The 27,137-nt window shown below is 47.5% G+C and overlaps 1 protein-coding gene across 8 annotated transcripts in view; it reads right to left on the bottom strand.

The window, feature by feature from the left end:
• SRGAP3 (SLIT-ROBO Rho GTPase activating protein 3) overlaps positions 1–27,137 on the bottom strand; it is a 246,082-nt gene that overhangs the window by 104,735 nt on the left and 114,210 nt on the right. For all 8 annotated transcript variants that reach the window (XR_011562967.1, XM_070776281.1, XM_070776282.1 and 5 more), the window contains exons 2-3: positions 20,648–20,840; positions 1,272–1,434 (exon numbers count right to left, since the gene is read on the bottom strand). Coding sequence is in view for 7 of the 8 variants with exons in the window: in XM_070776281.1 (XP_070632382.1) it covers positions 1,272–1,434; positions 20,648–20,840 (356 nt within the window). In the remaining variant the exon portion in view is untranslated. The remainder of the gene's footprint in view (positions 1–1,271; positions 1,435–20,647; positions 20,841–27,137) is intronic.

The raw sequence follows: 27,137 nt of genomic DNA, 5'->3' as shown, positions 1-27,137 counted from the left end.
CTGCCCTGGGAAGTAGATGATCTTAACCTCATTTGATAGACAAACAAATGAGCAAACTTTGACCTTAAAATTCCTGTTACAGAAATTGATCTTAAGAAAACAGCAATAGCCCATCAAATGATGAATAAATAAGAAACTTGTGGTATATATATATATATATAAAACAGAATATTATTCAGCCATAAAAATGATGAAATTTTGCTATTTAGAACAATGTGGATGAACCTATAGAATATCATGCTTAATGAAATAAGTCAGAAAAGATAAATACTGTATTATATCATTTATATGTAGAATCCAAAAAAATAATACAAACGAATGTATATGCAAAAAAGAAACAGACTCACAGATACAGAAAACAAACAACTGGTTGCCAAAGGGGAAAGGAGCAAATAAGTGGTATGAGATTAAGAGACACAAACTACAATAAATGAAATAAATAAAAAATAAGGACATACTATATAGCATAGGAAAATATAAACATTACCTTGTAATAACTTTTAATGGAGTACAATCTGTAAAAATACTGAATCACTATGCTATATACCTAAAACTAATATAATGTAAATAAACTATACCTAAATTTTTTAAAAATAGCACTGAATATGACAAAGGTGTATATAAAAGAAGCTCACAGCAGCAATATTTAAAATAATATGGAAATCACTGAAGTGTTCAACAATAAACAACTGGTTAAATAAACTAGGATATATCTATATGATGAAAAACTATGTAATCTTTCAAAATGTTTGGAATTATATTCATTGATATGGAAAAATTTTATAATACAGTGGTATCCAATTTGTTAGGTAACATAAGGAGTAAAATCATATGCAGTCTTACCCCATTTGAGAAAAGTACACACATATTCTACAAAATGTATAAATACAAGCAGTCATAGAAAAGGTATTTACATATGTACATATGAAGAAATTCCTTTGACAACCAAAGTGATTATGGCTGAGAGATAACATTTCAGGTGATGTTATTTTCTATGTGTGAGCTCATCTCTATTTTTCCAGATTTCCTGGAAAGAATGTACAACTTACCTAACCATGCAAAGGTTTTTATTTTTGTGCTGATGGTGGTTGCTGAAGTGGCTAAGCCCCAGCCACAAACTCGGAGCCTGGGGGCCAAGTCCAATCCTCAGCCTCTTGTCCCCTTCAACACGCCTGCCCCTTGGTCCCATGTTCCCAGACCACACCCCACCCTGGTTGGCAGTCTCACCATGGCCAGCCTGGGGCAGAAACCCAGGTGGCCCAAATACCCACCTTTTTGAAGAGTCTGATGACATCCTCACTGATCTGGGAGAGGCGGACAATGACATTGTTCATGAAGATGTCGTTGAGGGTGGCATGGTCTCGGCTCTCCCGCCTGGTCTGGTGCAGGACTAGATACCAACAGTTCACGGGCGAGAGGAGATACTGGTCTTTCCTACAGAAACCAAGACAGCTCATTAGAATTGCCATCCACAAATGTTCTACATTGTCACCCACCGCAGCTCTTTTGACCTTAGTGGGGCCCTTTCAAATTCGTTTTCCTATAATACATTTAACAGCGACAGAGACCATGAGGGCTGAGGCAGTCCTCCCAAGGTCACAGAGCAGTGCTGGGGCCACTTTGCATCAGTGTTTCCTTAGGAAATGAAATATTTCTGTCTTCTCTGTGCCTTACCAAAGACCCCTCTGTTAGCCTCAGTAAAGTATGTGTATACCCTGGTGTCCAGGAAGAGTGAAGGACAATTAGAAATCAGTGTCAAACCAATAACCCCTTGTTGCCACACAGGGCATCAGGGCTGTGTTCTTGACCTATAACCCTTACTCCACTTTCCAAGGTGGGAAGGTGATGTTGAGGCAGAGAGGCTCATTCATCACCTTAGGGTGCCTGGCCCAAGGTCCAATCCCCCCAGGCCTGCCTGGCTCCCCCTGGGGGCTGGCCAGGGTTCTCTCAGGAAACGCAGCCTCCTATCAGCACTTTTGAGGAGGGAAATTCGGATGACTGGTCATCCTCCCAAAGTCAAGTGGAAATAAGGGAGAGGGGAGCCCTGAGGGCCTCTGGGCAGCTGTGACTGACCCTCCCTTTACTCCACCCAAACCCTGGGCTTGGGAAAGATAGGTGAGGAGAGGCCAGTTGACTTTTCTATCACCAAATGGCCTAAAAATCTGTCCAGGAAACAGGAATCTGGGAGAAGGGAATTTGGTTTAGACAGAGGATAGATAGGTTAGAACCTCTAAGAGAAAGAAAGGAGACATTATGCTATAAGATAAATGAAGCATCTTCTCTTTTGCTTTCAGCCTAGAGAAAAAGCCGGGACACTGACATCCAACAGCCCAGCCTCCTGTCCTCCTAATCCCTTGGCATTTGTTCCATGTCAGGTCTCAGGTGACTGTGGCACAAACCTGCCTCCCAGGGGCTCCTAATGAGGCAGCTGAGGCAAAAGGATTACAGTGGAAGGTGCTGAACGTTATGATGGAGACGTGCAGAGCATCCGTTCTGCATGAGAAGTTGGAGAAGGCGCGGAGTTCCGCCTATGTCCCCGTCACATCCCCTGTGCTTTCCTGCCAACCTCTCCCCACTGGGGACTTCCTGCACTCTGTGTATCTGGAGCGCATAAGCCCCGCTTTTCTCCCTGTCGCTGGGTCTCAGCCTAAATGATACTCTCTGGAGAGCATGCCTCTGACTTCACTCTAGGACAGGAGTTCTCAGAGGTGGAGCCCAGCCCAGACCCATCAGCTCCACTTGGAAATTTGTAGTAAATGCAAATTCTTGGGGCTACCCTAGACCACTTAATAAGAAGTCTTGGCCCTGAGCCCAGTGTCTGTGTTTTGACCAGCCCTCCAGGGGACTGTGATGCATACTCAGGTTTGAGGATTTCTGCCCTAAGGAGCTTCCACTCCCCACCCATTGCCCTACTTGAAGTTCTTTGAGAGCAGGAAGTGTTTCTCTCTTAGTTACCATAATCAGTGCCCAGAAACATGCCTGACACATAGCATATGCTGTGGAGGAAAAACCCAACAAGAAGGCCACATTTGTGCTGGGTCCTGAAGCATAGGTAGGAGCTTTCCAGAGGGGCAGAGAGAGATGGAATTGTAGGCAGAGGGACCTGTGGATATGAAGAAGTAGCTCCCCAGAGCTAGGAGTAGAAGAGCAGAGCTAAATCCTGAGTGTGTTCGGAGAGGATATAAGGATGGGGAGATCAGTTAAAGGTTTGACTGTGGGGAGCTGAATGCCAGCCTAATAAGTTGGGGTTTTATCATCTAGGCCATATGGTTCTCAACCCGAGTTGCACACTAAAATCGCCTGGGAAGCTTTTTAAAAAGACCAACATCCAGGCCCCTTCCAAGACCAATTAAGTCGGAATCTCTGGGGGAGAGAGCCTTGGTATTGGTATTTTTATAACATTCTCCAGAAGGGTTTAATGTGTACCCAGTGTTAAGAATGCCTGCTGTGGGCAGTGGGGAGTCATGGAAGTTACTTAAGCAGAGGTATGATCAAACCAATGTGTATCTTACAAAGATCACTGAGGGCAGACTGGAAGACGGTGGATGGATGGGTGGGTAGATGGATGGGTGGATGGGTGTGGACAGAGGTGTGGTGCTGGAAGCAGGAGGACCAATCAGGAGGTGACTCTAGTCCAGGAGAAGAGAGATGATGAGGGCCTGGGTGGTGGCCAGAGAAGGGCAGGTTTAAGAGACTCCTCACTGGAAGAGATGAGAATCTTGAAGACTTCCTAGAAATAGAGAGCAGGTAGTGGCTCCAAAGGTAAAGAATCTGCCTCCAAGGCAGGTAGGTCCAGGTTCAATCCCTGGATTGGGAAGATTCCCTGGAGAAGAGAATGGCTACCCACTCCAGTATTCTTGGGCTTTCCTCATAGCTCAATTGGTAGAGAATCTGCCTGCAATGCAGGAGACCCAGGTTCAATTCCTGTGTTGGGAAGATCCTCTGGAGAAAGAAATGGCAACCTGCTCCAGTATTCTTGCCTGGGAAATCCCACAGACAGAGGAGCCTGGGAAGCTACAGCCCATGCGGTTGCAAGAGTTGGACATGACTTAGCGACCACCACCGGGAAGGGGGAAGTGAACGGTGATTCTGAGGTCTGGATCTCAGACAACTGGGTGGATGCTGATAACATGAACCAAGATAAGAACTGCAAGGGGAGACGTGGATTTGGGAAGGAAATAGTTTACATCCTATTTCCACTGCTTCCTAGGTGGTGATGGGAATGGATAGATTAAAGGTAAGATGAGATAACTGAGTTGTTACCTAAATTACTTCAGGGGCTGAACTCAGCCTGGGGATGCAAGAATTGAACAGCATCAGGGAAAGAAAAGTGCAAAATTTATGGAAGTCACACCAGAAGGTGAAGTTCAGGGGGAAGGAAAAAGATATTGAAAGGGCCCAGAAGTGCTGGGACAGCTTGGGGACCATTAATTAGGTCACCTGGCCAGGGAGGCTGGATAAGAGAGCAGAAAGGAGCTGCTTTCCTCGGCTGTGGGCAAGAGGCAACACAGCCTCACACAGGATTGCGGGGTGGCAGAAGGAGCAGAGGCAAGGAGAGGATTACCCGGAAGCAACCAAGGACTTGTCAAGCTAAGGTAAGAGGCTGCTGGGAAGATGAAGGCCTCGGTTCCTTCGGACATTCATTCGTTCACTGTCTGTCTCTGTGTGGATGTACCACACAGGCGGGTGAGTGGCTGGGCTTGCACCAGTGACCACAGCAAGCAAGACTCTGCTTATACAAGCCTCCCACTCAGGTAAGGAATCAGAAGGTGACGATGCAGCCTCATAAACGTAGTGACAGGAAGGAGATTATGGGGCAGAGAAGGGGTGAGCGTGGGTGGATCCTTAAGAAAGCATTTGTTAGGCTGAGAACTCAAGGCTGGAATGGGGTTTGACAGACAGAGTTTCTAGGTGGAGAAATATAATGAACAAAGGCCTAGACAGAGCAGATTAGTGAGTCAAACCATGGTCAAGGGGGTTCGAGCCTGGTGTCCTGGAGTGATGTGTGGGAGAATGAAAAACAAGGCTGGAGAATCAGGCAAAGGCCACACAGGCCTTTAAGTCACAGTAGAGAGTTTGATCCTCATCCTGATGTTGGCCAGGAGTCATTGAGGGGTTTAGAGCAAGGGAGTGAAAGGGTAAAATTTCGCTTTCAAACTCTCACTCTGGCTATTGTGTGAGGACGAACTCGAGGGGGCCGCAAGGGAAGTTGAGAGATTCAAGAAACATTTAGGTGGTAAACTGACTGCACCCTGAGATTGACTGGTTGGAAGAGAGAAGACACTCAGGATGACTCCAAGTCTCCCAGGTTGGGCTCCTGAGAGCAGGGTTCGCATTTACTGAGATGAGGGCACTTATAGAAGCAGGGCAGGAAGGGAAGGTGATGGGTTCCTTCTAAAGGGCATATGGAACACCCAGAGGATGGTACCTTGGCTAGAGAGACAAATGTGGACGCTGGCAACAAGCCCTTGGATGATATTTGAAACCATGGGGTGATCTGGAACTCTTTACAAATGCACGTGGCCACATGGCAGAAGAGGCCAATCCTCAGGAGGCTATGGCTGGGGGGGGGCGGGGCAGGGCCGGCCTCCTCCTGCCCTGGTGACCTGGAAGAAGCGCAGGATGCGGACGAGGGGCCAGCCCATCCTCTGCAGAGACACTGTCCCAGACCTGCCTTCCAACCAGCAGGCCCATCCTCTGGGTCCACCCCACACAGGAGGCTGCTCTGGCTCACCCCACCTTCTCCCAGCCCTGGCTCCCCTCCTATGGAGCAGCTCACCTGTAAGACTAAAAGACTGGAGTGAACAGGGCTGTCCACAGCCAGGAGCAGGGAAGAGTTGGCCACTCTGTGGAGAGCTGCCATCTGTGATCCTGCCACAATGGCACCTGGTTCTCACCACATCAGCAGGAAGAGGGAAGGGCGAAAGACTGGGGCCTAGCCAGTGAGACCGAAAGACACAGGAAAACAGAAGCACGCCTGGACCTGGTCAGGGTGTGGGTCTTCCCCTGCATCCATACTGCATGTGTGACTCTATATAGGTCCCTTAACCTCTATGGCCTGGCTACTCAGACCATATTGTCAACCTTGGTGTTAAACACCAGAAAACGCCTCCACCATCATTCACTCACGGTCATTCAGCAGTTCATCCACCTGATACATTCTGATTGAATATTTCACATGGACCAGTCTCCAGGGACATAACGTGGAGGATAAGAGACAGTCCCACCTTCACGGAGCTCACAGTGCAGCAGGGAGATAGGTAACCCTCAGAGCGTTCAGTATGTGCAGATGAAGTCACAGTTGCACAAAGTGTTAGAGAAGAGAGTGTGGTGCATGAGGGCCCACAACAAGGGGACCTGGCCTGTTTTGGGGGTCACTGAAGTGTCCTTAGGGGAGAGGACCTTTTGGCTGGGCTCTAAAGGAAGAGATGGGGGAGCCAGATGAAGGTGGGCTCGGGGGAGAGGCTACCAGGCAGAAGGAACATGACAGGCAAAGGCTCACTGGGGGACAGGGAGCTTGGGGCATTTAAGGAACTGAATAAAGGCCAGTCTGGCTGGAGCCCAGGAAGCAAGGCACAGGCGGGGGCAGGAGCAGGGTCCCAAGAGTTCTGGCCGGTGCGATGGCTACCATCCCACTGGCCATCTGCAGTGTACCTGGACCGCAGGAAGAAGCCTGCAGGCCACGGATGGCAGAGCTGGACACTGACTTTCTCTTTTCTCTTTCCTTGTCCCTTTTGCAAATAGGACCCCTTTGACCTGAGACCCAGATCTCCACATTTGCAGCCATTTCGCCTGCTGCAGCCACACTTTGAGAAGATGCCAAAATTAATGTGGGCAGGCGCTCTGTCTTCTATGGTACATCCTGAGGGCTTTTCTGCTTTCCCAATCCTGCATCCCTGTGTCTACACAGCACGTGGAAGCTGCTGAGCTGAGGTAAAATCGAGAACTTTCACATATACGTGTGTGTTTTCCTTTTTACAGCCAGAAAATAGCAATGACAATTTCTGGTGAGTCACAGCTTTCTTCCCTTGGCTAAGAGAACTAGGTATGAGGCTCCAAGTGACTGCAGCTAGAGGAGAGAGGCCTTGCCAAGCTGGCGAGTTGGGAAAATGAAATCAGCAATGAGCCAGGTTCTCCCACTTCCCGGCTGGGGGCCGGAAAATTCTGCTTAGCAAACAGAACCCACTTTCAGGCCTGCTTAGCCCCACTTTGCAGATGAATCCAAATCCACTGCCTTGGGATGGTGGACCCTCAAGGAGGGAGGGGAGCCCCTGAAGCTCATGCCATCCCCAAGATGCCGAGTCCCTGCCTCTGGCTTCCTGCTCCCTTCCAAGACATTCCCGGGTCTTGCACCGGGCTTGCTTGGGTGGCTGCCAGCAGAGCTCAGGAAAGCACTCTCTCCAGGGCCCGAGAAGTAGGCTTAACCTCTTGCTACCTAAGTTGCCCCAAGGAGGATTTGGTATTCCTTGTCCTTGCTGGGAGCATTAATGATTAATTATGCAAATATCAACTGGGTGCCATCTTTTGTGCCAGACAGTGGGAAGTAAAATGAGTCACGCTCCCTGACTGATGGAGCTTACAGTCCAGTAGGGGCCTCAGAAGACAACCAAATAAGCACATAACTAGATAGGAAATGGCATCAGTGATAAGAGCTACGAAGGAGAAATGGCTGGTATCTCCCCAGTCTATAATGGCAGAGGAGGGGCAGTGTGCACCTCACCCAGGGAAGCTGGAGGTGGTTCCTCCTGTCACTGAGATCTTAGCTGAGACATTTCTCCTCATTGAGGCCTTCTCTGCCCCCCAGCGGCTCCCTGGTCTCTAGCACACCACCCTATTTTTATTGTTATTAAACCACTATCATTCTTGGCATCCGCCCACTTCATTTATTTTTTGTTTCTGTCTTTGACGCCTTTATAGCTTATGTCTGTCTTTTTCTTTCTTTCTTTTTTTTTTTTTACAGCAATATCCTTGCTGTCTTCTGCCCTTTCTCAGGTAAGACTGATACAGCCAAACAAAGTTTATGTCTATCTTACTCACCACTGTTTCTCTGGTGCCAGGAAGGTCTGGGCACACAATTGGCAGATAGGTGAAAAGTGCCTAGAAGGATGAGCTGGGTAGGGTGTATGGTGGTGGCCGAGGGATCAAGGAGAGAATCCCCAGAAGTTCCTGAGGGCAGAGCGGGTGGACGAGGGGCGGAGGCCTGGCCAGCGGGGCAGAGTGGACCAGGGCTCGAAGGACAGGATGAGCGTCTGGGCAGTGTATTGCTGGACACCAGGCTTCTGTGTGTCCAGACAGCACCACAAATGGGTCACTTCAACAGCAGAAGTGTACTGTCTCCCAGCTCTGGAGGCTAGAAGTCTGGGATCGAAAAGTTGGCAGGGGTGTTTCCTCCTGAAGGCTGTGGGGGAGCCCCCCTGTTCTGTGTTCTTCCCACAGCTTCTGGGGGTGTGCTGGCCATCTGTGGTGTCCCTTGGCATTTGGCCTTCACCTTCACGTTCACATATGTTTTCCCTGGATGTGTGTCTATGTCCAAATTCCCCTCTGTTTATGTTATAGGGACACCAGTCATGTTGGATTAGGGCCCACTCTAATGCCCTCATCTTTACTTGATTACCTCTGATATAAAGACCCTATCTCCAAACAAGGTCACACTCAGGTACTGAAGAGTTTGGGACCTCAAATCCTGTGGATTTGGGGAGGACTCAATTCAACCCATCAAAGGCTGCCACCCCAGGTGGATCAAGAGTCTGAGGAGAGTTTGAGTGGTGACTTAGGCATCTTCCCTGGGGTTCACGAGGGAAGCAAATGGACCTTTGACACAGAGGATAAAGTCTGACCTCCTTTGCTGGCATCTGAGGCCCAGCCCATCTGCCACTAGTCCGGCTCTTTCCCTTAACCCCCTCTCTGCTCCAGGCAGTAAGTAGGTGAAGCTCTGAGCCAGGAATGGGTTTCTTGGTTCATGTATTTTTCGGAATCTGAGGCCATTTTACTGGGAGTTGAGGAGCATGCTTCAGCTTGTGGCCCTACTTTGCTAACTGGCTGTGTGTTCTTGGGCTTGCAGCTCAGATTCTCTGAGGCTTTCCTGCCTCATCTATCAAAATGCGTGGGTGAGTGATGGAGTGGCCAGGGAGGGCCTTTCAGACCTCTATGACAACAGCCACTGTATGTTTCAAAACCAAATGTATACATGTGATCTCACAAAAGATTTTTTCTCTAATCCCACAACTTATTTGAAAAAACTAACAAGAAACACAAAAATGAAAATGGTGAATGGCGATTCCCTCCCTATTTATGTATCTAGCCTCAAAGACAGGGAAGGGAGGCTGCTGAAGCCTGGGAAGAAGGGTAGCTCTTCCGGGGTCATGGGCATTCCTGCCTCGCTTCTTTGCCTTCACTCACTTGGAATGCCTTCCCCTCCTTACTCCATGCAGCAAAATCTATTTCAAAGGCCTTTCCTCCAGGGGTCATCTGAGAGCCACTCAATGTTCCGTCTGCACCGCTCACGTCAATCTTCTCACATAGTTACTTCCGGATGACAATTTATCTTCTTGCTTAACTCACTCGTCAGTTGTCCTTCACGTGTGTGGGCTTGTGTCATCACTTAGCCCCTCTGAGGGCAGGAACCATCTCTCGTATCTCCCTGTACCCCTCTAGAGCCATTCACTCATTCACTCACTCTTCTAATATCCTTTGAATATCTGCCATGTGCTGGGAACTGTCCAATCCCAGGGAATTAAAAAGATGACTGGATGAGGCTTGAGAAGGCTCACAATCTAGCAGCCAAACTTAAGCCAAACCAAGAATTCTTATGGCCACTGTCAGAACTCCTTTAGTTGAATTGACAGAAAAACTTACTTCAGACTGACTTAAACAAAAATAGCAGTAATGGGAGGAAGAAAAATTTTAAGGATCAAAAATTGTAATAAAAAATTGTAAAGAGGCATAGCTGCATCCAGAGGCTGAAAGAATGTCAGCAGGACTGCTCTGTCTCTGGGCTCTGCCTTCATCTCTGCGCTGGCTTCACTCTCAGGCAGACCCTCTCCAAACGGCAAGTACCGTGACTGATAGTAATCCATAAAAGGAAAGCTTTCCCCCAGTCGTTCCACCAAAAGTCCTGGAATTATATGTTGCTAGGATGCATGTGGCCAAGGATGCAGTGCTGGTCACAGGCTCACCACTGTTGAGGGATGATTCCCCAGAGGAAAATCGAGGTCTTGTTATCAAGAGAAGAAGGGAGGGATGCTGATCAGAGTACCAGACGCCTCCTTTGTTATGCTGTCTAAGAAAGGGGACCTCAGAGGAGGTGGGGAGGGAGAGGCTTATTCTGCCTCAGGGTGGATGGGGAATCATGGAAACATTTGCAGTGGGCTTGAAGTACATGTAAGAGTTTGCTGGGTGGGACATGCAAAGACAGGCACATCCTGCAGGCAGAGAGAAGGCTGAGTGTGAAGCTGTGAGGTCAGACAGGACATAGATGTTCCGGAGCCAAAGAAGTTCTGTTGGGCTTGGGCAGGGGCGATGCAGGACGCAGTGAAGAGGAGGCAGCTGTGGCAGGAAGGAAGGAGCCAGACCACGAAGGGCTTCGAAAGTCAAGGTCAAATGAAGGTTTTGAATGGACCAGTGATATGGTCATTGGGCGGGAAGGCCAGGTGGGAGGCAGAGCAGCTGCCCAGGTGAAGGGGCAGAGTGTGATTGGGGCTTTGCCTGGGAGTCGCCTGGTGGCAGACCACCGGTGTGAGGCTTTGGGGCTAGGCCAACCCCTTCACTCAGCTGCAGTCTGCTGACTTAGAAGCTGCCTTCAGCTGACACCAGCCCTGAGACAGTCAATCCAAAAGGGAAAAACTATATAAATTGAGTCACCTGGCTGAAGCAGGTTATGCTTACCCATGCTGGGTTCTATGGCATCAAAGGCTGGGGTCCAAATACCCAGTTCTGCCCCTCACCATCTGGGTGAACTTGGGAAGCTAGTTAAATCTTTTATTTTCCTTATCTGTAAAACAGGGTGTATAACACCTAACTAACTTTAGGTGCTTTAAGGATTAAATGAGGAAATTCATGAGACACTCTCAGCATCAAACCCAGCATCTGATACTAATGATAATTATTATTGGCATCACTGTTATTACAACCAGCATGTCACCAGGCCACTGGGGAAATTCATTGACTGATGTATGTGGATGTAGAGCCCACAGTAGGTTTGCTATAAATATTGATTTTCCTCCTCCCATTACCCCCTTCTCCCCTAGGAAACCCTCATGAGTATTTCAAGGCCCAGGGCCAATGGCCTAGAGATGCCCCACCTGCCTCCTCCACCTTAACGTAGAAGTAATCACCTGCTTGCTGGCTCAGTCCTCACACCTCAAAGTGCAGGCACGCTGAGCCGGTGCCTGGCAGCACTGCTGAGCTCCCTTTTGACTTGCTGAATGGATTCTTAGTACCAGGACAAAGTCCCTGCCTCATTAGGCAATATCCGAGCAACCTCATCTTCTCGTTCCCTGGGAGAGCTTTTGCTTTTGTTTATCCACCCGCCAAATGGGTGCATCACGCAGTGTGTGCAGCACTCAGCAGACAAAGGGTGCTGACCCACAGCTCCTCTGGTCAGTTCTTTCACCAATCAGCGCGGGATCCTAAGCAGGGCCCACCCTGGCCGGCCTTTGGGTCTCTTGCCTGTTAGATGGGGATGACAACACCGTCCCTGACTCCGCCAGCCCCACCAGGATTCTTGGGAGAATTTAAGCAGCCAAAGGCTGGGAAAGCCCTTTGCAAAGTGTAAGGTGCTATATAATCTTGGAAGGTCATTATTATCCTCTTTGCTTAATGGAATGGAGTCAAAACTAAACCGCGGCATACTACTGCTTGTTAATTATTAGCAACAATAGTTACTGCATACTACTTAATTACCACAATATCTATTTTACCTTTATTACAATATCTATTGTTTATTTTAAAATAAAATTGAAATGATAGGCATGTATCTATGTATATTAAGCATTCGTGCACGTGTACTAAGTCACTTCAGTCATGTCTGACTCTTTGCGACCCAATGGACTGTGGCCCTCCAGGCTCCTCTGTGTATGGGATTCTCCAGTCAAGAATATTGGAGTGGGTTGCCATGCCCTCCCCCAGGTATCCAAATATAAGTAAATCATGTCCTGGTTAACACTTTGGAAGTTGCTGATGAGTCTCTGAAGATTCCAGGACACTGGGTGTAGGATCTGGGGAGGGCCCAGATGGAAAAACTAGGAGGAGGAAAAAGGGGCTGTAACCACTGCAAGGACCACTCAAGACGCTGACCCTCCTGCCTTAAAATCCCTCCCAGCAACAAAGACAACGGTGGAGGATGGAGAGAGCAGAGATGAAAGATGTTCACTTTCCAAGAGCCAGGGGCCCTCAGGGTGTCTCATGCTGGCTTCTGGATTTTTGCCACCCTGCACCCACAACATACCTCCCTGCTCATTGCTTCTTTTTACTTATATGGGTTTATTTACAAAGGGCTTTCCCTAGTCTTGGTTAAAATAAAAAGTTTTTAAAAAACAGCATCACTTGCCCTAAATAGAAGGTAATGAAAAAGTAAGTTCAAAAGAGTATCATTCAATCCTAGGCAGATGCTGATGCCCTGGGTTTGCTGTCTGTTAGTTAAAAGGGGGTTAGAGGGGTGTTAGCAACACACTGGAAACAAACTGTAACCACAGAGAGTAGGAGAGGATTGACGAGATCAGTCCTATTTATGGCTCATGTGCTGGGGACGATGCCTCCCTCATTTTGAGAAACACCAATCCATCTAACCAGCCTTCATGTTACAGAAATGTATTCCTAAAACACCTGGCCTTTGTGCGCACGCCTTTGTGGATTGGGAGCTCACACCTCCCAAGGCAGCCCCTTTAATGCTGGACAGTTCTGGCTACAGGAACACTCTCCAGGTTGAGTGAAAATCTGCTTCTCTGAAAATGTTATCCTTGGACCTCACGTCTCTCCTTTGCAGCCGCACAAGGTAAGTCTATTTATTTCCTTCGGTTTCTGAAGGAAGTTTTTGGTAGTATCTTGGTCTTTTCAGTTATTCATTCAAAAACCTTTGACAGAGTTTCTATCTGTATGTCAGAGAGAGAGGGGGATACTGCCTAGAAATGGTCCCTTGCCTTCAAGCAGCTGGCAGTTTCACGTGGGAGAACCAGACACATGAACTGGATCATTCCTTGATAATCTGACCCGAGCCCCAGGACAGCAACGCACAGATCACTGTGGGAGGCCAGGGGAGGAGCTGCCGACTATGGGGCTGTGCAGAGGAGGTGAGCCCTGAGCTGGCCCAGGGTGATAAGCATGAGCTGACCAGCAGGAGAAGAAGAGGCCCTGTGATACCCACACAAGGAGGATGTGGTCTGGGCTGATGGGTGACTCTCAGGAAACATGAACCCAAACCGGAGAGGCGAGGGGCACACCCAGAGTCATGCAGCTAGAAGCATTTTTGCATTATGGAACTAGTTAAACCAAGATTAGAATTTTGGCTCTGCCACTTACATGCTCTGGCTGTGTCCCTCTGGACAAATTACTTAATTTCTCAAAACCTCAATACTTCCAACTAGAAAGAGAGAGATAGTACCTACCTCACAGGTCACAATGTCTACCATGAAGTTTAATGAGATAATGCATGTAAAACATCTACTAGAGACCTCACATACGGTGACAGAGATGTGGGGGGTATCTGAAAGATTAAACAACCTGCACAGCACAGACATAGAGCCCTCGGGAAGGACTCATCTGGCAACCCGTCCCAGGAGAACACCAGCTCTGGACAGCATTGCTGGAAAGCCATCACTGGTGTGACAACAGCCATAGTAACAGCAGCAGCTATGAGATGCGAGTCCCACCTGGAGGGCCTCCCCCATCATCCCCACCTCAGTCTGAGCCAACCTTTTCATTCTGAATCCTTTGCACATCGATAGGCTCAATTTAGTCATTACAAAAGTGCTTCTGTCCCCAGGACTCACCTGGAAGGTTAAGTCTAAATTGTAGCATCTTTTTAGGGAAATGCTACATCTGTGGAAACAAAACATCCATGATGTTTCATCCCCCCAAAGAAGCAAGTTTTCTTGGCAATCAAGTTGGTTACTCACTGAATCCTTCTCAACTGCTCTGTGAAGCTGAGATGCTCTAAACCTACTTCGCAGAGAATATTAAACATCATTCATTGACTGGCCAAGCACCTTCCAGCTTTTTCCACACTCTGAATTTCCCCATCTTAAACATATTTGAATAGAATTCCCTGTTCCTTTTATAACAGCTGTCCACATACTAGCAACCAACACTTAACTTCCAAAGAGAGCATTTTTATCAGGTATTTCCCCAGAAGGCCAGGGGTTTCAAAAACTGAGGGAGTCAGAAATAGAAGGGGGCTCCCTCACCTCCCACACTGTTTGCATGGAGCTCCAACATTCCAAAGGGGAATCCGGAGTTTGTTTCAACAGAGCTTTCCAAACTGGGTCCCAGAGAGTGCTAGTTTGGTTTAAAAAAGGTGGCGTAATGGTAAAGAATCTGCCTGCCAATGCAGGAAACACAAAGAGACACAGGTTGGATCTCTGGGTTGGGAAGATGCCCTGGAGTAGGAAACAGCACCCAATTCCAGTATTGTTGCCTGGAAAATTCCATGGACAGAGGAGCCTGGTGAGCTATAGTCCATGGGGTCACAAAGAGTCAGACACGACTGAGTGACTGTGCACGCACATGCACACACTGCTGCTGCTGCTGCTGAGTCGCTTCAGTCGTGTCCGACTCTGTGCGACCCCAGAGATGGCAGCCCACCAGGCTCCCCCATCCCTGGGATTCTCCAGGCAAGAACACTGGAGGGGGTTGCCATTTCCTTCTCCAATGCATGATTGGGGAGGGAGAATTCTGTGGTCTAAAAGCCTTCAGAAAGAAGTCAACAAGCTTATTTACTATAGAGTCTCTCAGAGTCTTCCACGTCCTGAGGCCCACCAGGAATCTGGAAGGGGAGGTGAGGAGCAGGCAGTCTCTCACCTCAACTCATTTTCTCTCTCCTCACCTCCCCTCCTCTGACCAGACATCTCAAAGTGCTGGGGTTTCAGAAAACACTTCTCTGCAGGAAGAAGAAATCCTAGTTCCAGGAAACCTCTAGTTTCCTAGAACTACCCAGGCTGTTTGGAGGATACCCACCTATCCTCAGAGGAAGGATTTAAGCCCCCGTGTGCTGCCTGCCATGCTCCTGCTCAGGAAGGGCTCCCAGCTCCAGGCCTCAAAATGGACAAGGCCAGTGGGTCCTTGGGCACTGGATTATGGATTTTACCCCAGGGGAGCTGAGGGATGCGGAAGGCTGGCATAGCTTGACAGTGAATTGTAAACAGTTTATCACCTAGAAAATCAGCATCTTGGGCAAATCTTCAACGTAAATGGCCATTGGAATCCCCTGAAGGACTTGTTAAAATACAGACTGCTGGGCCCCACCCCCAGAGTTTCTCATTCAGCACATTTGAGGGGAGGCTAAGGGCTTTGCATTTCTGACAAGTCCCCAGAGGATAGGGATGCCAAAGCTGCTGGTTAGGACCACACTTGGTAAACCAGAGTGCAGGCCCTGATTCCTTAGTCAGAGAGACCTTGTAAAGTCCACGCTGTCCTCTCAGCAACTCTGTGCCTGTGCGAGCTACCAGACTGTGTGGCCCTTCACCCAAGAGCCTCCCCAAGCTCCTAACGCTGCCAGAAGACAAATGTCCCCTTCCTTGACTCCCACCACCCCCAGCCCTGAGCCACTCTAATTACCATCTGACCTTCATTCATTCATTCAATAAACATCCAGTAAGGGCTGGTGCCAGGTGCTAGAGACCCCAAGTCAACAGCCACCCCTTCTGCCATCTTGGAGCTGGCAGCCCAATTGTCAAAAGAGGGGCAGACAAGGAAAACAGATTATTACAACACAGGGTGGCAGCTTTTGCCACATCTCCTGAAGTCCCTTCATCTCAGGTCAGGTATGGATTCCTCTCAACTCTACCTCTGAGAGAGTTCCCAGCACCTGTCCACTTTCTTTCTGCTCTGCTGTCACCCAGGGCACCATCATGCCTTCCTGGAGAGCTATACTCCTATCGGCCTACTGGTCTCCTCAGCATCACTCGTGCCCCCTCCAATCCAGGGTGACCTTTTAAAAATGGAAATCAGATCATGCTACTCCCTACTGCGGATGCCTCAGTGGCTATGGCTTCCCTCATCACAGTTCCAGAACCACTGGCCTCTCTTCCTTTCACACTGTCCTCACGGCTGCTTCTTCTCAACCCTCAGCTCACGTTTCTGCTTAAACGCCACTTCCTCCAGCAGCCTTCCCTGACTGTCGTTCTAGCTCAGTGTGGAGGATCCAAGGGGGCTGCAAATCCTCTTATGGTCCTCCAGTGAAAGCAAGCCTTTGTTTTCCCTCCTCTTGAAGCTGAGCTGGAGCTCAGACCACTTTGATCAACAGAATCTGGGCAGGGGATGGAGGTGGGTGTTCAAGGAGACTGCAGCTCCCCCACTGCCCCCTCAGGACCCTGAGCTCCCATGACTGAAGTGGGACTCTGACCCCATGTGGAGAGGGTAGCAGCCCAGCTGAGCCCAGCATATAGCTGTCTTCACCAAAGTGCCAGGAAAGGTGGGGGGAGCTGTCTTAGACCTGCCAACCTGGACTCCAGCAATCATTCCGTCCTAGCAATCATTTGGTGGCACACTGTCTTTCATTTATTTGCATATGTTTGATGCCACATCTCACTCCTCCACGAGATGGTAAATCCCACCAAGGCAGGAATCAAGTCTGTCTTGTTTGCCATTGTAAGCCAGCACCGGTCATTGGTGGGTACTCAGTAAATACTGGCTGAATAAGCAAATCAACAAGTGCAGAATATCGTGGACACACACAGGAGGGCACCAGGTCAGACTCATGGAAGCTTTGCAGAGGAAGTGACACCTAAATGCTAGGCCTGAAGAGCAAGCAGATGGCAGGGTTCAAAGAGCAGGGCCACAGGGACTGGGTGTCTGCCCCAACCACATCACCTATGGACAGTGCCCAAGCTGTGTACTCATAAGAGAGAAAGAGGAGGGGTCCTTCATGCTTGTGTCTTCAGCAAGAAGCATGCTCCAGGAAAACAAAAGATGCTTGATATACACCCAGGTGACTTCTTGGAGAGAGAAGCCCGAGCTCAAAGTCAGGAGCCCTGGGTTTTCTCACTCAGAAGCTCACAGTTTATCTTTGTAACATCCCACTTAGCTTGCCTGGTGCTCAGATGGTTTGAGATAAAACCAATGACTCCCTCACTATACCCTGGGTTATGACGAGGATTATGAGAGTACAGAAGTCAGAGTGCTTTGAAAAAGGTATGTTAGAACAGAAATATGTGATGGTGGAACAAGACACACGTGATGGTATTGTTTTCTGAAAGTTCAACCTGCCGCAGGTGAGCCCTCAGGGCCATAGGCTGAGCTTTTCCTGGAACGGGGTTGCCACATGGAACTCAGCCTGGGTGAGTCTAGCCCAGACTCCTCTTGGGCATTCCCTGGGGAGCTGGAAATTGTTCTACTGCCCAGGTGGAGAGGAAGCAGCTGGGGCCTTAGAAAGACAGAACCCACGGAGCAAAGTAGGAACGCTAGACTTGGCGTCAAGAGACATGAGTTCTTGTTATGGACTGAGTGTCTGTATTCCTCCACACATCACATGTTGAACTCTACCCTCAATGTGACGGTGTTAGGAGGTAGGGCCTTTAGCAGATACGAAGGATTAAATTAGGTCATGGGGGAAGAAGGGAGCCCTCATGATGGGATCAGTGCTCTCAAAAGACTCTCTAGAGCTTGCTTCCTCTCTGTCCTCCACTCCATGAGGACACAAGGAGGATCGGCGTCCACAAGCCACAGGAGGGAGCTCACCAGAACCTCGCCATCCCGCCACTGACACCCTGATCTCCAGCTTCAGGCCTCCAAAACCGTGAGAAAACCATTGCTGTTTACAAGCCACCCAGTCCAGAATACTTTGTTATAGGAGCCCAAACGGACTGTGCAGTGGGAATAACATGACCAGACCTGGGCCTGGGCACCGTCCCCCTCACCCTGAGAGGCTACCTGGCAGATAGGTGGACCTTCTTAATAAAGGGCCTACAAGATGGCAGGACAAGGCTTCTCTGGACAGCCAGGATGAAGGACCCAGAGCACAGTCCAGACCTTGTGCACTGAGCTCCAAAGAAGAGGCAGCCAGAGGTCAGGCTGGTTGGCCCTGGGGTCAGAGCGCAAATCCAGGCATCCCCTGGAGACTCGCACTTCCAAAAGCCATGGGGGGAACTCTGCAGATACATCAGCCTGGTGCTGAGGGCCCACAGCAGCTGCACTGACCTGGCCACACCCTAATTAGACTTTCATGGTGTGTCCAGCAGCCTGCTGGGCCCGACTGCCAGCTGGGGCTCCCATTCTGTCTGGTGGCCTCAGTTAATGAAGCCATGAGGGGCTGACTGAGCTCATTACCGGCAATGCGAAGGAACAGGGTACCCCTGCACATGCTCCCCCAGTGCCTCCCTCCCCCGTGTCCACACTGAGCACAGGAAAAGGGAGCTGAATCCAAATCAAGAGGAAGGAGAGGGGCGGAAGCTGAGCTCTAGCCCAACCATGCAGCCTGAATGGCTCCCGTGACAGCCCAGCCAGAGATGTGGGTTTCTGTACATGTGTCTGAGTCTGTGGTTTTAGCCAAGTGGTTAGCCAAGTGTTCAGAGTCCATGGCTGCTCTCAGACCACACCCAGGCCTTTCTCATCTCAGGCCAAGGAGGCAGAATGAGAGTGAAGGTTCAAATTTGTCACTTCCCAATAACTGGCCCACAGACATGTTTGTACAAGCCTTTCTGTCATCTCTAAGATGGGATACTGATCTGACTCAAAGCAAGTGCTCAGTTAATGTGCTCAATAAATCACTGTTGTTGTTGTTACTAAAAGACAGTCATGAAAAGGAACCAAAACATGAGCTTCTGAATGGCAGGCGAGTGATTTTTTTCTTCTACTTTTCTGCATTTGTAACAAAAAGTGTTTTACTTTTATCTTAAAATTTTAAAAAGTACATGCTTCCTCCAAAACATCAGAAAAATGAGATTATGTATGAAAGGGCCCAGACAGTGCCTGGGAAGAAGTTATTAACAGAAGTATCCTCCTGCAATGAAAGTTTGAATAGATGTGATTGGGTGGGAAAACATGCATGGTATTTGCAAACATGTAATAAATTTTTGCCCTTTAATAAGGCATTTTTTCTCCCCAAATGTCAAGGGAAGAAGGCACAAAAGTTGAGAGCTCAAAATGCTGAGGCACCAGGTAAGGAGATGTTGAGGGGAGTTTGAAGGAAGAGCGCTCCCTGGCCAGAGTAGAATGCAAAACACAGAGAGAGAAAGGTGGACGTCACTAAACAAAGTGTAGTCTATACACACAACAGAATGTCATTCACTCTCAAAAAGGAAGGACATTCTGACATGTGACAACATGGGTGAGCCTTGAGGACATTATGCAAACTGGAATAAGCCACAGTCACAAAAGGACAAATACTGTATGCTTCACATATCTGAGGTCCCTAGAGCAGTCAGATTCATAGAGACAGAGAGCAGAAGGGTGAGTTCCAGGATGGGGGTGGGGAAGGGACATGGGGCATTGTTCACGGCGTGCGGAGTTTCACATTAGTAAGATGAGTTCTGGGGAAGGATGGGGGTGATGATTACACAACAGGGTGGATGGACTTAATGCCACATACTTGTATATTTTAAAATATTTAAGGTGGTAGGTAAACTTTATGTTATGTGTAGTTTACCACAATTTAAACCTATGTAGAGAGAAAAAAAGAGATTGAACCCAGAGGCAAGAGACAGGATGGACCAAGTCTCTGGTCTCACGGGGTTGAGGGCCATTCACTGGAGAGATGACTCACAGAGGATGGAGACCTCCAGGGAGCATGGCCGAGGGGGGAACAGATGGGGGGCAGGGCGCAACCTGGTAAGGTCATGGCTTCTATCTGCACTTGGCTGCTGGCTCCTCACGGTCCTGAGCTAGGGGGCATTTACAGCTTGAGGACTCAGCCAGGGATGTGCCTAAGAGGATCAAGCCTCCCTCCTGCTTCAAAATCCGAGCTTGGGGTGTGAGAAATTAGGACCTGGAGGGTATGTGTATATAAATAAGCAACTAAGCCTGGCACCATCCTCCAGGGGAGGAAGGAAGAGGAATACTTTGAGCATCTATTCCAAAGAGAAGCAATTCTGAGGCCACTGTGCTGAAGGAATGCAGACATGGGCTGGCTGACCCCCAGATAAAAGAGAACTGGGTATAGTCAAGATGTCCTGAAAGGCGATGGGCTGGCACCTGGGCCCAGATGGAGGCAGAGCCTGGTGCTTGGTGGCATAATAACAACAGAACCATTTATTGAGCACTTCCTGTCTGTGACAAGTGCTTCTCTTGGTCCATCGTGTATTCCTTTCAGCATCTTTATGGGTAGCAACTATTTCTACCCTCACTTTACACCAAGGAAGACTGAGGGCTGGAGATGAAAGTCACCTGCAGACCCTGGGCCTTAAAAGCCCACCATCTGCCCCCAGGGAGTCCTGATTTCCTTGCTGCTTCCCCTCCCAGCATTGCCTTCCACCGCCCCAGACCCCTAGCCCCTTCTCACTTGAACTGGTGCTCCCGGGAGCTGCGGATCTTGGAGGAGAAGCGCTCGGCCAGCTTCTCCAGGCTGCGGGAATACTCAAGCTCGATCTCTGCTTTCCGGCGGAAAAACTCCTGGAGGTCCTGGAGCAGCTGCAGCCTCGACTCCGACTGCTGCTCCAAGCACTTGAACTGCTCCACCAGCTGCGTGCGGATCTCTGTGGGCAGAAGCAGGAGCGGGCTGTGAGGTGGTGGTGGGGACAGCAGGGGGACCCGCCTGGCCCACCCACCGCCAGTGGTCCAGGCATTGCGATGCCAGCAGCCCCCTCCACACCACCCGCCACCCAGAGCCTCTCCAGACACTGGCAGGACAATTGAGCAAACGCCAGGTTTTGCCACAATGTAACCCAATGTTTGCCAAAGTTGAATCACTGCATGTCACCACCACGATTTTTGCCATACCCGCACATCACGTGCATTATTATTTCTTCCACATGATCTAGTAAATTCACTCACTTTTCTTACTGAAAACAACTTACCTAAAACATACAGTTTAATGTCATTATGGCAAGGGTAAAACTAGAACCACTTGCCGTTTTGGTACACAGAAACTTGATTCAACAAAAGCAAAAATTTTGTTAAAATTCTCTCCAGAGACTATAGCTTACCAAAGGCCCTAAGCCTAAATTTCTGAGTCTCCATCAACAAGAGGAAAATGGGAGTGGGAGGGGAGTTAAAGACAGACTTCCTCCAGGTGTAGTCAGGACAGAGCGAGGGCTGAAGGGATGCTATTCACCCTCAGGTTTCAGGGTTATTTAATGGCATGTGTGTTTTCCTCTCTCAGTCACCTTGAGCTTCCATGCATCATCATCTCAGGTACCACCAGAGAATGTAGCCCAGGCTTCAGGAAATCCTGATGGAGCAACCCAGCTCTGTGCACCCAGGGCAAAAGTTCACAAGCAGGGGCTTGAGATAAAAATCACAACCGGATCCCAGTGGTTTCATCACTGCTGCCATCACCACACAATAACCTCTTCCCCACCATCCCACAGGCTGCCCAGCAGATTAGTCTCTCCACACTGTGCTCACACCAGCTCCCTGCTCAAAACTCCCCAAGGCCCTCCTCTGGCTGAGTATTAAGTCCAACTCCTTAGCACGGAATTCAAGGCCACCCACTATCTGACTCCAAACTTCTCTGTATCTCCCCCCAGTGAACCCGCTATTCCTTCAAATCAGTCCCTGAGATGTCCAATCGTATTGTAGAAACGGGCCTCCTGTCTGAAAAGGTGGCCAGTACCGTCTTAGCATCCTTTGGAAAAGGGGTCTTCAGAGCGTGCAGCGCTACTCTGGGGCACTGGAAGCCTTGCCAGGGGGTGCATGGCAGGAGCTGTTACAAAGGCATGGATCTGAGAGCCTACTTGCATTCCCACTCTTCCTTGGCCTGAGAATGTGCCTCGGCATCTCTCCTTTCCACCTGCCTCTTCACAACCATCCTCTCTATTTGCAGAAGACCATCTTCTCCCTTATTCAGAATCTGATTATGGCACGATTTCTCAGAGTCAAGGTAGAGAACAGTTAAAAACGTTGGTGCTAGCAAATCTTCTTTAATCTAGGGACCATAAACCCTTGCTCCACAAAGTGTGGTCCATAGACCAGCAGCATCAGCATCTTCCACAGCCTTATTAGAAACACAGCCCTTGGTCAGTCCTGACTATACCTGGAGAAAGTCTGTCTTTAACTCCCTTTGCACTCCCGTTTTCCTCTTGTTGATGCAGACAGAAGTCTTAGTCTTAGAAACAACAGCCGTAGACTTATTAGAAACCTTAGGTCCCAACCCAGACGTTCTGAATCACAATCTGCATTTTAACGAGATCCCTGGATGGTCCTTATGCACCTTAAAGCCATCCCATCCATCTCATTCTGAGAAGCACTTCCCATTCTGTCTGACTTTTTATTTTTATTAAGTATTTATCAAATTATAAAACACTGATATTATTTTGATGAACTGAATGATAAATCAATATGAAATAAAGATACTGAGTGTTTTATGGTCAAAGCAAATTTTTTAATGTCTGTTTCAATTTACATAGATATTTTGGACAAAAAGAAAAGAGAAATCAATAAAAAAAAGTTCAAGCATGAAAACATATTATGTAAAATTCTGTGAAGGAAGTAGAAGGGAATTATGAGTTCAAGAAGGTAAAGATAGGAACAATATAACTATAAAATTTCTGACTTGCACAGGTAATTTTTGGTGAGTGGTGGTGGATACAAATATTTTGTGGTATTTATCTTCAGTTCAGTTCAGTTGCTCAGTCGTGTCCGACTCTTTGCGACCCCATGAATCGCAGCACGCCAGGCCTCCCTGTCCATCACCAACTCCTAGAGTTTACTCAAACTCATGTCCATCAAGTCGGTGATGCCATCCAGCCATCTCATCCTCTGTTGTCCCCTTCTCCTCCTGCCCCCAGTCACCATGCAATTCCACCCATAGATCATATTCAGAAGAAATCAGTGTTTATGTCTACCCCCCAAATATGGAAAATACTCACAGCTTTATAGCTAAATATTAGAAACAACCCAAAATGTCCATTAAGAGTACATAAGATTTTTTTTCAAAGGGGCAATTTATTTCAAAATGCTTGTCAGTCTTAAAATATTAATGGTAAAGTGAATTTATGCAAGGAATAGATAAGATTTTTTAAATGTGAGATATTCATTCAATGGAATACCAAATGATAAGGGGAAAAAATGATCTACTGCTACCATGCTGATGGAAAGAAGCAAGGAAAAAAATTAGATATGCAAAAAATAACTTATGGTGACTGAGTTCAGAGAAATGATCACCTTTGGGGGTAGTGACTGAGAGACGGTGCAAGGCTGCATTCTGGAATACTGGAGATAGACCATTACACCTGGATCTGGTAAAAATTAACAGCTGCACACTAAGATCTGAGCATTCTACTATACATAAGTGACACATCAATAAAAAGGCAAACTAAAAATTGCTGTTATTTAGTTTGCATTTGATACAGTTAAGAGGGTAGAGTAATTTTATTCTACAAGGTCAATATGTACAATATGGCAGAAATGATATCCTTCGTAACTGTTTAAATTTCTGGTAAACATTTCAGATGTCAAGTTAAAATGTGTGAGGCAAAAGAGATTTTTTTTCCCCCCAAAGTTCATGTAGAGGGTAGGCAAGCAAAGAAGTTTTAAAACCAGTGTTTTAGAGGCCAAGCACTGCTCCTCCCAGGAAGTCCTGGTTGGCTCAGCCCTCATGACCCTACTCTGAACTCCCAGGGTACTTGCAATTAATCTCGGAGAGCCTTGTGCTGTTTTCTTTTAATTCTTTCGTGGACGCATGTCATATTAGCTCCTCAAAAGAAATTTAAGCTCTGACAGTGGATTCTCCCAGCACAAATATCAATATCTATATAGCAAATCCCTATTTACCTTTACCGAAGTGCTTTTACCCAAGGACATCAAATGTTGTGATTACAGGAATCTCACCCAACACACATACACATACACACACATACACACCACAGACACCCACATACCATGCACGCATCACATTCACATGCCACATGACCTCACATTTACACACATCACACACACCTACCACACATACACATACCAGACACACACCGCATCCATGTACCACAGAAACTCACATACTGCACAGATACCACACATACCACACAATCACCACAACCACCACACACATTCACACACGCATACCACATACCCACACCACTAACACACCACATCCCAAACACACACCACACACATTCACACACGCCATGCATATACGATCCCCATACCAGACATGGACATTATTAGTAGTACTCACTTTTACAGCTGAAGAAACCAAGACTCTGTGGAAACTAATCAGGAACTTGTCCAAGGTCACATTTTGCTCTATTAACACTAACAGTCTACACAAGGCACTCCTTGATATGGCTTACTTGTTAAACTGGATTGAGATGCCATCACAAGTACGAGCCCTGCCATATTAATACATAGTTATAAAAATGTTTTCTAAATATTTTAAAAATTACTTTTAGACCATCTACTATTTGGGATTCAAAATAACCTTAATAATAATAATCATGAGTACTTACAGAGCACACCATGTGTTCCATGCCTGATGTTGAATTCTCTGGATATTTATCTCACATAACCTGTATAATATCCCCTCTAAAGTGGGTGCTACTAGTATTTCCCCACCTTTTCTCCACAGATGAGGAAGTGGAGGCTCAGAAGTAAGTAGCCTCTGGTCATAACAGCTGGTGTGTAGCAATTAAGCTAGGAATCAAGCCTAGGTCCTCAGTTGAGAGCAATGACCCTCTAGACACCTCACTAAAATGAGGCCATATTATTTTCTTTCAAGACTTTAATCCATCTGTATTCAATTTCTTGTATCCGTTTTGTAACAAGATGGTGGGCTAAAGAGATAGTATTTATCAAAAATGCAGCAGCCACTCCCTTCCTCCATTACAGGGCATTATCAGGAGCCAATGTTCTCCTATTTATGAGGGAAATCTCATAAATCACACTTCGCTGACAGGAGACGATTTAGAAGGAGCAGAGAAACCTCCCTCAGTTCACATAACCAGCTGGAGCCTGGAGCAGCTTGGACAGCTCACAGTCAAGCCTCTCTCACAGGAAACACCCTGGCAGGAGCCAGACTGCTGCCTGTCTGCCGGTGCTGTGGAACCTGCTGGGATCTGATTACCCATCTCCTTATTTCTAACTCCCTTCCAAGTTGCTCCTCCTCAGCGCCAGCACAGATTTGGCTTTTCTCATCGGAGATTTCAAAGAGAGAGAAAAATAAATAAAACAACTGCTTGCAAGGCACAGACTTCATTCAGAAGACGGTCCCCCCAGGAATGGTTCCAATCTCATCACAGCAGAGTAGCGGAAAAATAAAAGGGGTTGGGCAGGGAGGAGAAGGGGCTTAGAGAGCTGGGAAAGGCCTTGATATCAGAACTTTTAGAGCTGCAGGTGACCGCCCTGACTCCTGGCACAGCCTCCTGGTTTTACAGAGGCGTGAGGCCCAGAGAAATTCTCCTGAAGCACAGCTCTCCCTGTGTCACTCTCCATGGAGTAATAGGAGAGAACAAATCTGTCTCCATAGTGCATCTGTCTCTTTTACTTTAACCTTTGTCTTCTATTGCTTTTGCTACAAGTTAATCACAAGTTTATTAAGTTAATTTAATAATGCCTAAAGCCTGAAATATACAGGATAGCCCATTCTCAAGGCTCTGCCCTAAAAATCCCCTGTGCTCCACCTACTGACCCTTCCCTCCCTCCTTGCCCCAACTCCTAACAACTTCTCTTTTTTGTTTGTTTTACTATCACTGTGGTTCGGTCTTTTTCTGAATGTCATATAGTTGGAATCGTTCATTATGTAGGCTTTTAAAACTGGCTTCTTTTACTTAGTAATATGCACTTAGAGTTCTTCCATGTCTTTTCATGGCTTTTTTTCATGGCTTGATAGCTCATTTCTTTTTATTGCTGAATAATATTCCATTATCTGTAATAATATTCATGGTTTCTTTATCCATTCACCTTTTGGAAATTATGAATATTTGGGGCAAGTTTTCATGTGAACATAAGTCATAAGACTTCCCTTGTGGCTCAGCTGGTAAAGAATCCGCCTGCAATGCAAGAGACCTGGGTTTGATCCCTGGGTTGGGATGATCCCCTGGAGAAGGGAAAGGCTACTGACTCCAGTATTCTGGCCTGGAGAATTCCACAGACTGTATAGTCCATGGGGTTTCAAAGAGTCAGACACGACTGAGTGACTTTCACAAGTCATCCTCACTTCATGTGGATAAATACCTTTTTGTTAACTAATAAGCAGATGCTCCAATACTTTGGTGTGAAGGGCCAACTCACTGGAAAAGACTGATGCTGGGAAAGGTTGAAGGGAAAAGGAGAAGGGGGCAGCAGAGAATGTGATGGCTAGACAGCATCATTGACTCAATGGACATAAATCTGAGCAAACTCCAGGAGACAGTGAAGGACAGGGAAGCCTGGCGTGCTGCCATCCATGGAGCTGCAGAGTCGGACATGGCTTAGTGACTGAACAACAACAAGACTAAATTTAACAGCAGTTTTAGGTTTATAGAAAAAAGGGAGAATTCTAGTTTTTAAAATTAGGACAAAATTCCAAAATTAGAAAGTGTATAAAGAGAAAATTCTCCCACCCTTGTTCGCCAGCCACCTGGTCCCTCTCTAGCAAGGTAACCAAGTTTCCAAATTCATGTTTCTAGAAATAATGGCATATTTGAAAAATATTATCTTCCCTGTTTTTATACATATTATAGCATGACATTCACAGTGTCCTGTACTTTTTTCTTTTAAAGAATATTTCAGGGCAGGGGTAGTTGGAGACTTCCCAGGTGGCCTGGTGGCTAAGACTCTGTGCTCCTAATGCAGGGAGCACAGGTTCAATCTCTGATTGGGGAACTAAGAGTCTGCATGCATGGAACAGTCAAAAAAAA

The sequence above is a fragment of the Bos indicus genome, chromosome 22 (assembly GCF_029378745.1).
Source record: "Bos indicus isolate NIAB-ARS_2022 breed Sahiwal x Tharparkar chromosome 22, NIAB-ARS_B.indTharparkar_mat_pri_1.0, whole genome shotgun sequence".
NCBI lineage: Eukaryota > Metazoa > Chordata > Mammalia > Artiodactyla > Bovidae > Bos > Bos indicus.
This window is presented reverse-complemented; position numbering and strand designations above follow the sequence as displayed.